Here is a 13619-nt window from a genome sequence, read left to right on the forward strand (position 1 = left end):
AAGTAGATATTGGTTTCTTGATATAAATATCTTCAAGAAAGTGATTGTTTGGGACTAAAGCCTAGTCTTCTGAGTAGTGAGCACATGCAGTTGCAGGTCGGGAGCCAAACGTGCCTGGGGTAGACCACCTGCAGGGGTTCACGGAGGCAGCAGTGGTAGCGGTCAGTCAGTGCGGACTGTTGGGGGGGAATCACCTAGTACTCAGCGGTATGGCAGTTTTTTGTTAAGCCACCGAAGGAGGATAACATGACCATATGTAGAATATGTGGGCAGAAGGTGAAACGTGGCCAGGGTGCCAATGTCAGCACCACAGCCCTGCGTCAACATATGCAGCGTCACCCATAAAGTGGCCTGGGAGAACCGTGGCTCCGATGTGATGGTCCAGCCTGCTGCAGCAACTGCTGCATCACCCATTGGCACGCACCCAGTTTCAGGCAGGCAAGGCTCTACCACCTCAGTCGAAGGGAGCTGTCTGTCATTCCTATTTTTTGCTAGTCCAGATGCTCCTCCTCCTCCTTGTCAGTCATTCCGTCAGCAATCGATCCCCGAAGCGATTGCCAAGAGACAGCAGTTTGCATGTAGGCATCCAACAGCACAGAAGCTGAACATGATCCTGTCCAAGTTGCTGTTGCTGCAGTCCCTCCATTTCCAAGTGGTGGACTCTGCACCTTTCAGAGGACTGATGGCTTGTGCCGAGGTGGAGAGTCCCAAGCCGTCATTTCTTTGTGAAAAAGGCAGTACCAGTCCTGCACAAATATGTAGAACAGAAGGTGGGCCAGTCCTTGAGCCTGCTGGTGTCTGCCAAAGTGCACGGCAGCGCCGACGTGTGGAGCTATAACTATGGTCATCGACAGTACATGTCCTTTATGGCCCACTGGGTGAATGTGGTTCCTGCAGAGCCAAACCAGCAACTTGGCCAGGTCACTCCGCTTCCGCCTCCACGTTATCACACTGTTGCTCCTGCGACAATGTCCACCTGTGCCTCCTCATCCTCCACCATGTCCTCAGCCTCCACTGCAGGGACAAGTCACAGTGCCCCTCCAGCATACCACATGTGCAGGGCACGGCGGTGTCACGCTCTTCTGCACCTCGTTTCCCTGGGCGAACAGAGTCACCCAGGGGAGGAACTGCTCCGTTTCCTTCGTCAATAAATCAAATCCCGGCTTTCTCCCCGACAACTCAAAATCGGAACCATGGTGACCGACAACGGGAAGAACATTGTGTTAGCGCTGCGTCAAGGAAGGCTGAGCCATGCGCCCTGCATGGCACACGTGTTCAATCTGGTTGTCAAGCGGTTCCTGAAGTCTTCCACCCATCTGCAGGACATCCTAAAAATGGGCAGGAAACTTTGCATGCACTTCAGCAACTCGTACACCACATACCCACCCTCCTTGAGCTGCAGCGGCGGAACGGCATACCCCAACATAGGCTAATATGCGACGTTTCCAACAATTGAAATTCCACCCTCCATATGTTGGACCGACTATACAAGCAGAGAAAAACCATTAACGATTTCTTGATTATGCAAGTGGATAGGAGTACTCCCCTGTGTAACTTCGATGTCAGCCAGTGGCAGCTCATGCGTGACACCTGCCGTTTGCTCAGGCCCTTTGAGGACGCCACGTTATTTGTCAGTCGCCAGGACTACGGGATGAATTACGACATTCCACTGCTTCATGTCCTAGAACAGATGGTGGTACAAATGGCTGGTCAGGGGACTGGAGACGTGGTGCCTAGATCTCATGGGCACATGAGCCCTGTGGGGGGCTGAACTGAAAGAGGGGGAGGAGGACATTGGAGCACAGGCAATGTGTAGCAAAATGGGTGGTTTTTCTACTCAGGTGACAGGAGAGGATGAGCAGTAGCAGCCAGAGGAGCTACAAGGCGATGAGGAAGACAAGACAGAGGACCCAGACACCATGGCAGTATGCAGTGGAGATGGAGGCAGGGAGTCCCTCCGAGTCACTTGCACAAATGGCCCGATGCATGCTCCCTTGCTTGCGTAATGACAGCCGAATTGTCTCCATTCGGCAGAGGGATGACTTCTGGCTCTCCACCTTGTTGGACCCTTGCTACCGGTCCAGAATGGGGGCCTTTTTTACACCCACTGACAGGGAGGACAAACTGAACTACTACAGAGACATCCTATATAGTCAGTTAGCTGCTGCCTATCTGTGCCATAGTCCTACCTCTCGCAGGTGTGACGGGGGGGGGGGGGGGGCCCTCTGCGCTCACGTTCCACTGGCATGGCTGCTGAGGAGGGGTGGGGTGGCAGGAGCAGTACCAGCTCCATCAGCAGCAGCCTGAGTCTACAGTCGCTGATGAGTAGCTTTCTTCACCCGCATAGTGAAAAAACTACTCACCAGCAGCAGCAGAAGATAGACCCGGAGCAAGACCTGAACCAGAAGGTGGTGGCATACTTGGACAGCCAACCCACATTGAAGATCCGCTGGACTACTGGGTAGCCAAACTGGATTTGTGGCCGCAACTTTCAGAGTTTGCCCTGGAAATGCTGTCCTGCCCGGCCAGTAGCGTGGCATCAGAGCGGGTGTTTAGTACGGCGGGGGCCATAGTTACCCCAAGGAGAACTCGCCTGTCCACCCAAAATGTGCAGAGACTGACCTTTGTCAAGATGAATCAGGCGTGTATCAGCCAGGTTTCCAAACACCAATTTCTGATTCATCAGATTAGATCATCCATGGTGCCACACCAACACTTTGATAAAAGAGACCGGTTTCTTCTGACTACCTGCCTCAGCTACTACTCTGATGCTGCAACCCGACTAATGCCACACATCTGATGCCAAATGCTCCTTCTTTCACCCACCTTCGTCAGCGGGTACTGGTATGGTCAGCCACTGCCCCACTCTGTCACCGGGTCACTTTGTGGTCCACTGAAGCAGCTGCTGCTGCCATCTCTACACTAGTACACTATGTCACTTTGGCACTCTGTGGTATCCTGATGCTGCTGCTGCTACTGCCATCTCCACACTATGTCACCTTGCCACTCTGTGGTATCCTGATGCTGCTGCTGCTACTGCCATCTGCACACTATGTCACCTTGCCACTCTGTGGTATCCTCCTGCTGCTGCTGCCATCTCCACACCATGTCACTTTGCCACTCTGTCCTCCTTCCGCTGCTGCCATCTCCACACTATCTCAACTTGACACTCTGTGGTATCCTCCTGCTGCTGCTGCCATCTCCACATTATGTCACCTTGCCACTCTGGGGTATCCTGATGCTGCTGCTACTGCCATTTTCACACTATGTCACCTTGCCACTCTGTCCTCCTTCCGCTGCTGCCATCTCCACACTATCTCAACTTGCCACTCTGTGGTATCCTCCTGCTGCTGCTGCCATCTCCACACTATGTCACCTTGCCATTCTGTGGTTTCCCGATGCTGCTGCTGAAATTGCCATCTCCACACTATGTCACCTTGCCACTCTGGGGTATCCTGATGCTGCTGCTGCTACTGCTGTCTCCACACTATGTCACCTTGCCACTCTGTGGTATTCTCCTGCTGCCATCTCCACACTATGTCACCTTGCCAATCTGTGGTATCCTGATGCTGCTGCTGCCATCTCCACACTATGTCACCTTGCCACTCTGTGGTATCCTGATGCTGCTGCTACTACTATCTCCACACTATGGCACCTTGCCACGCTGTGGTATACTTCTGTTGCTGCTGCCATCTCCAGACTATGTCACCTTGCCACTCTGTGGTTTCGTGATGCTGCTGCCATTTCCACATTATGTCACCTTGCCACTCTGTGGTCTCCTGATTCTGCTGCTGCTACTGCCATCTCCACACTATGTCACCTTGCCACTCTGTGGTATCCTGATGCTGCTATCTCAACATTATGTCACCCTGCCACTCTGTGGTGCCCTAATGCTGCTGCTACTGCCATGTCCACACTATGTCACCTTACCACTCTGTGTTATCCTGATGCTGCTGCCATCTCCAGACTATGTCACCTTGCCACTTTGTGGTATCCTCCTGCTGCTGCTGCCATCTCGACACTATGTCACCTTGCAACTCTGTGGTATCCTGATGCTGCTGCTACTTATATCTCCACACTATGTCACCTTGCCATGCTGTGGTATACTTCTGCTGCAGCTGCCATCTCCAGACTATGTCACCTTGCCACTCTGTGGTATTGTGATGCTGCTGCCATTTCCACACTATGTCACCTTGCCACTCTGTGGTCTCCTGATTCTTCTTCTGCTACTGCCATCTCCATACTTTGTCACATTGCCACTCTGTGGTATCCTGATGCTGCTGCTGCTATCTCCACATTATGTCACCCTGACACTCTGTGGTATCCTAATGCTGCTGCTGCTACTGCCATCTCCACACTATGCCACCTTGCCACTCTGTGGTCTCCTGATGCTGCTGTTGCTACTACCATCTCCACACTATGCCACCTTGCCACTCTGTGGTATCCTGATGCTGCTGCCATCTCCACACTATGTCACCTTGCCACTCTGTGGTATCCTCCTGCTGCTGCCATCTCCACACTATGTCACCTTGCAACTCTGTGGTATCCTGATGCTGCTGCTACTGCTATCTCCACACTATCTCACCTTGCCACACTGTGTAATACTTCTGCTGCCATCTCTAGACTATGTCAACTTGCCACTCTGTGGTATCATGATGCTGCTGCTGCCATTTCCACACTATGTCACCTTGCACTCTGTGGTCTCCTGATTCTGCTGCTGCTACTGCCATCTGTACACTATGTCACCTTGCCACTCTGTGGTATCCTGATGCTGCTGCTATCTCCATATCTCCATATTATGTCACCCTGCCACTCTGTGGTATCCTAAAGCTGCTGCTGCTACTGCCATCTCCACACTTTGTCACCTTGCCACTCTGTGGTATCCTGGTGCTGCTGCCATCTCCACACGATGTAACCTTGCCACTCTGTCTTATACTGCTGCTGCTGCTATCTCCACACTATGTCAACCTGCCACTCTGTGGTATCCTAAAGCTGCTGCTGCCACTACCATCTCCACACTATGTCACCTTGCAACTCTGTGGTCTCCTGATGCTGCTGCTATCTTCATACTATGTCACCTTGCCACTCTGTGGTATCCTACTGATGATGCCATCGCCACACTATGTCACCTTGCCACTCTGTGGTGTCTTCCTGATGCTGTTGCTGTCACCACCTTCAGACTCTGTCATTGTGCCACTTTGTGGCCTCCTCCTGATTCTGCTGCCACCACCTCCACACTCTGTCATTAGGTCACTCTGTGGTCTCCTCATGCTGCTTCCTCCTCATTAATATGTCATAGGCCTACTTTGTGGACTTCTCATGCTGTTCCCACCCTCCCCACTTCATGACTGTAGAAATGGAAATGGAAAATAAGGCCGGACCATAGAAGTCGAGCATGTGGACAACAGGGGGAGCACTTTCACAACCAGCTGTTAAAAAATGAATAATATATTCAACGACAATGCGTTTCGGGGTACCGCTGACCCCCTTATCAAGTCTGAAAGGAAGTAAATATAATATAGAGAAATATATATAAAAATATGTATAAAAATATATAAAAAAAAGTATAGAGTATGGAAACATAATAATTTTGATAAAACTAAACAGATATATCATAAATTGTCATAAAAGGGCATTTTATACATACATAAAAGATATGTGAACCCTCTGGAATGATATGGATTTCTGCACAAATTGGTCATAAAATGTGATCTGATCTTTATCTAAGTCACAACAATAGACAATCACAGTCTGCTTAAACTAATGACACACAAAGAATTAAATGTTACCATATTTTTATTGAACACACCATGTTAACATTCACAGTGCAGGTGGAAAAAGTATGTGAACCCTTGGATTTAATAACTGGTTGAACCTCCTTTGGCAGCAATAACTTCAACCAACTGTTTCCTGTAGTTGCAGATCAGACGTGTAAAACTGTCAGGAGTAATTCTTGGCCACTCCTCTTTACAGAACTGTTTCAGTTCAGCAATATTCTTGGGATGTCTGGTGTGAATCCCTTTCTTGGGGTCATGCCACAGCATCTCAATCGGGTTGAGGTCAGGACTATGACTGGGCCACTCCAAAAGGCGTATTTTCTTCTGTTTAAGCCATTCTGTTGTTGATTTACTTCTGTGCTTTAGGCCGTTGTCCTGTTGCAACACCCATCTTCTGTTGAGCTTCAGCTGATGGACAGATGGCCTTAAAATCTCCTGCAAAATGTCTTGATAAACTTGGGAATTCATTTTTCCTTTGATGATAGCAATCCATCCAGGCCCTGATGCAGCAAAGTAGCCCCAATCCATGAACCCCCCACCACCATACTTCACAGTTGGGATGAGGTTTTGATGTTGGTGTGCTGTGCCTCTTTTTCTCCACACATAGTGTTGTGTGTTTCTTCCAAACAACTCAACTTTGGTTTCATCTGTCCACAGAATTTTTTGCTAGTACTGCTGTGGAACATCCAGGTGCTCTTGTGCAAACTGTAAACATGCAGCAATGTTTTTTTGGGGCAGCAGTGGCTTCCTCTGTGGTATCCTTCCATGAAATCTATTCTTGTTTAGTGTTTTACATATCGCAGATTCGCTAACAGGGATGTTAGCATATGCCAGAGACTTTTGTAAGTCTTTAGCTGACACTCTAGGATTCTTCTTCACCTCATTGAGCAGTCTGCGCTGTGCTCTTGCAGTCATCTTTACAGGATGGCCACTCCTAGTTAGAGTAGCAGCAGTGCTGAACTTTCTCCATTTATAGACAATTTGTATTACCATGGACTGATGAACAGCAAGGCGATACTTTTATAACCCTTTCCAGCTTTATGCAAGTCAATAATTCTTAACCATAGGTTTTCTGAGAGCTCTTTTGTGCGAGGCATCATTCACATCAGGCAATGCTTCTTGTGAAAAGCAAACCCAAAACTGGTGTGTGTTTTTTATAGGGCAGGGCAGCTGTAACCAACACCTCCAATCTCATCTCATTGATTGGACTCCAGTTGGCTGACACCTTACTCCAATTAACTCTTGGAGATGTCATTAGTCTAGGGGTTCACATACTTTTTCCACCTGCACTGTGAATGTTTACATGGTGTGTTCAATAAAAACATGGTAACATTTAATTATTTGTGTGTTAATAGTTTAAGCAGACTGTGATTGTCTATTGTTGTGACTTAGATAAAGATCAGATCACATTTTATAACCAATTTGTGCAGAAATCCATATTATTCGAAAGGGTTCACATACTTTTTCTTGCAACTGCGTATATAAATAAATATTAACATAAATATACGCTCCAAAGGTACAGAGACTCATAATAATTGTCATCAGATGGCTATATACCTATGAAATGATTATATGATAAATAAAAGTAATAATGATAAAAAATAAAACCAGATAAAATGGCCCAAAGCTTACATTGACATATACACAAGAAATCAGACCAATATCTTACTGTGTTTGAAGAAGTTTTACTTAGGGAGAGGAGAGATGGAAATATACTGAGAGATTGTAATTCCAAGATGCAGTAACCAATGAAATTGTAGCTGTAGATATAAGCCGCTGATACTAATGAGTTATTGAGCTGGGGTACATAGTTATTAATGATAGATCGGGTCTGTGGAAAAGAGAAGAGGAATAAAGGTTGGTACCTGGAAGCAGGTCAGCAGGATGGCTGGCACGGCCGCTATTCGTGCAACCAAAATAGGTGAGCAAACCATTTCCTAAATAGAAAATAAACTAGAGTGGTATATTAAATATACGCCTATATATACAATCAAGCAAATAATGTGAGGATAGGCGCTAAAACAAAATAATAATGTCTTTATTAAATGTATGATTAAAAAAAGAGGATATCACCCGTCAGTGTGGTGATCAACACTGACTATAACTAAGTGTGTGAGAAAATAATGATATCTGCCAAACAGCGCCACCATCTGGGATACCAGAACAGTCTCACAACTCACTAACACATAAAGGGCTCAATGCACCACAGGGTTCAAGATGTATGACCCAGGGTGAAGACTATATCTAGGGGATGTATGGTATGGGGGATACACCAAACACCACTCCAAACAGCGAGAGCCGGCGCGCAGACTCTCACTGCACTGATAATTGCAGGTGCAGGACTATGGCAGAGCAAACACCATCACTCCAAGTGAATTTACGGAGCAAGGATTGCCCTGACATACCCCTTAATGGTAACAGCTCAACGCGTTTCCATGCATTGAGGATGCATTTCGTCAGGAGCTATGTGCACCAAACTTAGAATAAAGCCCAAAGCCTCAGTTATGTTTTCTTGACCGAGGTAGTGGACAGACAGACAGCAATAGAAATACCTGCCTAGCGCCGTATTCCTCTAGTGTGAGGTACGGAGCTGTAACAAACAGTTGCTATCCTGCCTGAGCTAGCAACCTCTAGGTTGAGGTGCTGCGTGCTAGTATGCATGTGAATCGGCACTGTGATGGCCGCAAAGCGGCCCACAGAACGCCGAACTTTACAGGGTGAAACCCCGCCCTGCTAGACACGCCTCCGTCACACAGCCAATCCGGCCAGGAGGCACGGTACGAGGCGAACCAATGGCTGACAGAGGGAGGAACTCAGTGGGTCTCAGGGGAAGCGCAAAAAGCGCCGCATTAATAGAACAGGGAATTAACAAGGCGGCTTTAAATACAGTTACCGCAGCATGGACACCTTACTATAGGTATACAGTGGAGGAGGATCACCACAGAGAGATGTATGTGAACGAGCAGACGCATAAGCTCATATATACACAGGGACCCATATGAATCTATTTCTTACAATACATTGCACAATGTCACAAAAACCAGCCTTGTCATTATATAAAGGGGACAAATGAGATCGCATCATTGAGGCCGGATGGTTTAATGGTGTTCAGAGAAAAAATCCATCTCGCCTCTTTTTGTAACAACATGCGATCACAGTCACCACCCCTAGGTGATAACTTCACAGAGTCGATCACTTGAAACTTGACCGATGATGTATCCCCTCTGCGATGGTCAAGAACATGGCGTGCAATTGGCGTATCTTTGAGATTCGTGATGTCCAGGATGTGCTCCCCAATCCGTCTTCTTAGCTCTCTGATGGTTTTGCCCATGTATTTGATGTTGCATACACATGTCATTAAGTACACAACACCAACCGACTTGCAATTATGGAAAGACTTAATGAAGAACGTTTTGTCCGCAGTACTATACACTAGCCCCCGTCCGCAATCATGGCTACGAAACCCACTTGCAGGCACATTTCCTTGTGGATCCTGTAAATTTTGTGGGTTCATTAAAAAATCCAAAAGCTTTACCAACAGTACTGCGGACAAAACGTTCTTCATTAAGTCTTTCCATAATTGCAAGTCGGTTGGTGTTGTGTACTTAATGACATGTGTATGCAACATCAAATACATGGGCAAAACCATCAGAGAGCTAAGAAGACGGATTGGGGAGCACATCCTGGACATCACGAATCTCAAAGATACGCCAATTGCACGCCATGTTCTTGACCATCACAGAGGGGATACATCATCGGTCAAGTTTCAAGTGATCGACTCTGTGAAGTTATCACCTAGGGGTGGTGACTGTGATCGCATGTTGTTACAAAAAGAGGCGAGATGGATTTTTTCTCTGAACACCATTAAACGATCCGGTCTCAATGATGCAATCTAATTTGTCCCCTTTATATAATGACAAGGCTGGTTTTTGTGACATTGTGCAATGTATTGTAAGAAATAGATTCATATGGGTCCCTGTGTATATATGAGCTTATGCGTCTGCTCGTTCACATACATCTCTCTGTGGTGATCCTCCTCCACTGTATACCTATAGTAAGGTGTCCATGCTGCGGTAACTGTATTTAAAGCCGCCTTGTTAATTCCCTGTTCTATTAATGCGGCGCTTTTTGCACTTCCCCTGAGACCCACTGAGTTCCTCCCTCTGTCAGCCATTGGTTCGCCTCGTACCGTGCCTCCTGGCCGGATTGGCTGTGTGACGGGGGCGTGTCTAGCAGGGCGGGGTTTCACCCTGTAAAGTTCGGCGTTCTGTGGGCCGCTTTGTGGCCATCACAGTGCCGATTCACATGCATACTAGCACGCAGCACCTCAACCTAGAGGTTGCTAGCTCAGGCAGGATAGCAACTGTTTGTTACAGCTCCGTACCTCACACTAGAGGAATACGGCGCTAGGCAGGTATTTCTATTGCTGTCTGTCCGTCCACTACCTCGGTCAAGAAAACATAACTGAGGCTTTGGGCTTTATTCTAAGTTTGGTGCACATAGCTCCTGATGAAATGCATCCTCAATGCATGGAAACGCGTTGAGCTGTTACCATTAAGGGGTATGTCAGGGCAATCCTTGCTCCGTAAATTCACTTGGAGTGATGGTGTTTGCTCTGCCATAGTCCTGCACCTGCAATTATCAGTGCAGTGAGAGTCTGCGCGCCGGCTCTCGCTGTTTGGAGTGGTGTTTGGTGTATCCCCCATACCATACATCCCCTAGATATAGTCTTCACCCTGGGTCATACATCTTGAACCCTGTGGTGCATTGAGCCCTTTATGTGTTAGTGAGTTGTGAGACTGTTCTGGTATCCCAGATGGTGGCGCTGTTTGGCAGATATCATTATTTTCTCACACACTTAGTTATAGTCAGTGTTGATCACCACACTGACGGGTGATATCCTCTTTTTTAATCATACATTTAATAAAGACATTATTATTTTGTTTTAGCGCCTATCCTCACATTATTTGCTTGAGCAAACCATTTCCCACTATTGTTGATATAGTGTTTATTTGACATATTCACCCTATGAGCGCCTTTCTCTCCTCATTGCCACTATTCACTTCATGACTGGTCCACTATTTTGCCTTTCGGCCTGGCTGACATCATCATTTATTTGACCTTTCTTCTGATCTGTCAGAATGAAAGTAAAATGAGACGCAAAACGGATCCTGTCTGTGTAGCAGCTGTAAGGCCTGTATGGTCCCATCAGAATGGGCTTATGATTTGTAGGCAAAAAGCAGGAGTGGGTGAAAAACACAGAAGACATGAAAATATTCCGTTCATGTGTCATCTCTGTTTTAGATCCACTCACATTAGCAATACTGATGGATTATTGAGCAAATGCTGACCGAGTGAAGGCAGATGCTCCACAGACAGGATCCTTTTTTGTGGGTTATTGTCCTGAAATATCAGAGAAAGGGCAAATTAATCAGTGACGTCAACACAAATTTACTGCTGACACCCTCTCCACTCTGTCAGGGCGCTCTACTTGTATGACCGTTTAATAGAACAAGTTCTGTAGACATCTATGTTGAATCAGATGTCGACGGTGTAAAAGCAGTGCGCTTCTTCTTGGCACTAACATCGACCTGTAAGGCTGAGTTCATACTTGAGTTATTTGGTCAGTTTTGTCCCCGTGACTGTCCTAATAAGTGAAGTGTACAGTGATTCTAAGAGTGACGCCTGTCATCTGCATGTCTTACTGATACACAGTATTATTTCACTACCAAAGCAGACTCCCTATGAGCGTTACTACAAGGCACAGTGTTCTACACCACTATAAAGGCTCTCAGCAGCCAGGAAATAGCTGCTTTTTAATGTAATTTGCCACAAATATATTCGGATCGAACCAAATTTTTCCCCAAAAATTCGGCGAACCGGTGAATCGAATTTTTGAAAGATTTGCTTATCTCTAGTGTTAACCTCACATTCGTGAGGACCTGCCGCCCCACTAACAAATCTTTAGGACTCTTGTCAGAGTCTGGCTAGGTTCCAATCTTACATCACAGGATATGCGACTAGATCAGCTATAATTGAACCCTTAACAGTAAGGTCTCTTTCACATGAGCGTGTCCAGATAAGGTCCGGATGCGTTGCGGCAAACCCGCGTGAGTAGGTACCCAATTGAAGTCACTATGCTCATCACATGGTCCATCACATGATCCATCACCATGGTGATGGATCATGTGACGGACCACATGAAGATCGCAGTGACATGATCAAATGTCCTTTTCCTCACAGATGAAGACAGAAGAGAGGCCGGCTGCGCGAACAAGTGGATTAAGGTGAGTTAAATTATTATATATTTTTTTTAACCCCTCCAGCCCAATTTTACTTAGCATTCTGTATTCAGAATGCTATTATTTTCCCTTATAACCATGTTATAATCACCGCTCATGTGCACAGCCCCATATAAATGAATGGGTCCGGATTCAGTGCGGGTGCAATGCGTTCACTTCACGCATTGCACCCGTGTGGAAAACTCGCCCGTGTGAAAGGGGCCTAAATCCTACCCAATGCGACACTGAGGAAGCACTCAGGCAAAAATTTTGAGGAGATTTGTAAGAAAAAAAGCGTTCTTACCTTGCTGCAGCGTGTGATCTCGTATAATGGTTTCGCTTGGGTCTTCCTTCTTTAGCTGATCGCAGCCTTATCTCACAGATGCTGCGATCAGTGTTGATCACAGCATCTGAGGGGTTAAATGATGTGGTTCAGTGGGATTGCCATTCCCCGTCCTTGCAGTCAGGTGTCTGCTGTATCATACGGGCTCACTGCAGCTGCCTGCTCCATACATTCCTTCAGCCACTGTGACGTACGAGTATATCTGATTTATAGTGATTCATGACAAATTAATTAATAACGAATCGAATATTTCAAAATTTCGCTCATCTCTATTGGACATTTTGGAAATCTATGGGGCATATTTATTAAGACCGGCGATTTAAAAGCATACAGTGAGAGGGTAATATATTGCTTTCTTAGACTTTTACTGGTTTTAGGAGCACCTCAAGTTTTAGAGAATAAAGATGGACTGATTTTTTATTTATTTATTTATATTCCAAACCTGGAAAATATAAAACATCTTACAAAATCACACAATGCCTAAATGCGAGCATTGAGATAATAAACATAGCGTTGGTAGGACACATAACAGGAGGATGGGTTGTTTCACTTCCGTGGTGGAATAGGGATGTAATTTACAATCTACCATATTGACTGGAATCTAACTCTTCTTTGTGATTCTGCCCTAGTTGGTAATTAAGTTGGCATGCTGGCCCAATGTTTCCATGTTTCCAATTCAAAGGCATTTCCTGCTTACACAAAAGATCATTGTCTGCTTATAAGCAGTTATTCACCTTTGCCAACCACTCTGGGATCAGAATTACAATCCTATTCATCCTTGACATCCAAGACACATCTGGAAGCTCCAAGCCCAGACTGACTCAATAACAAGTACAATACATCCCAGTTTAGAAACGGGAGGCCTGATGCATTTATTCCAAGTGTTAGTCCTTGGGCAGATGTCGGAGCTCTCAGTGCGGCTGCTTGCTATTTACAGGTAAAATTTTATTATTTTAATCGATATTCAGGGAATGTATGATGGGATTGAAGACAAAAAGAGCTAGAAAAGGCTTTCACCTGTTATCATAATATTTCACATTTAACTATGTGCATTACTTTATCATTTCAAGCATGTTGTCCCCGTTGGTGTCATTGTTCTGGTTTTGTGTTTCATGTTTGCAGAGAAAATCAACTTTACTCCCTGCTCCTGTCATATGCTAATGAGCACTTTCAAGTCCAGGAGACTGGCTCTTGCATCCTCTTCATTCGCCTAAATCC

General features: G+C 46.2%; 1 protein-coding gene across 4 annotated transcripts in view; it reads left to right on the top strand.

Moving 5' to 3' along the window:
• The window catches only part of LOC122931898 (retinol dehydrogenase 7-like), a 149281-nt gene that overhangs the window by 107172 nt on the left and 28490 nt on the right, over window positions 1-13619 (top strand). For 2 of the 4 annotated variants that reach the window (XM_044285962.1, XM_044285961.1), the window contains exon 1: window positions 13174-13338. The exons of the other annotated variants lie outside the window; for them this stretch is intronic. Coding sequence is in view for 1 of the 2 variants with exons in the window: in XM_044285961.1 (XP_044141896.1) it covers window positions 13268-13338 (71 nt within the window). In the remaining variant the exon portion in view is untranslated. Of the gene's footprint in view, window positions 1-13173; window positions 13339-13619 lie in introns of those variants that run through there. 4 annotated transcript variants of the gene reach the window in all.

This window comes from Bufo gargarizans, chromosome 3 (assembly GCF_014858855.1).
Source record: "Bufo gargarizans isolate SCDJY-AF-19 chromosome 3, ASM1485885v1, whole genome shotgun sequence".
NCBI classification, from domain to species: domain Eukaryota; kingdom Metazoa; phylum Chordata; class Amphibia; order Anura; family Bufonidae; genus Bufo; species Bufo gargarizans.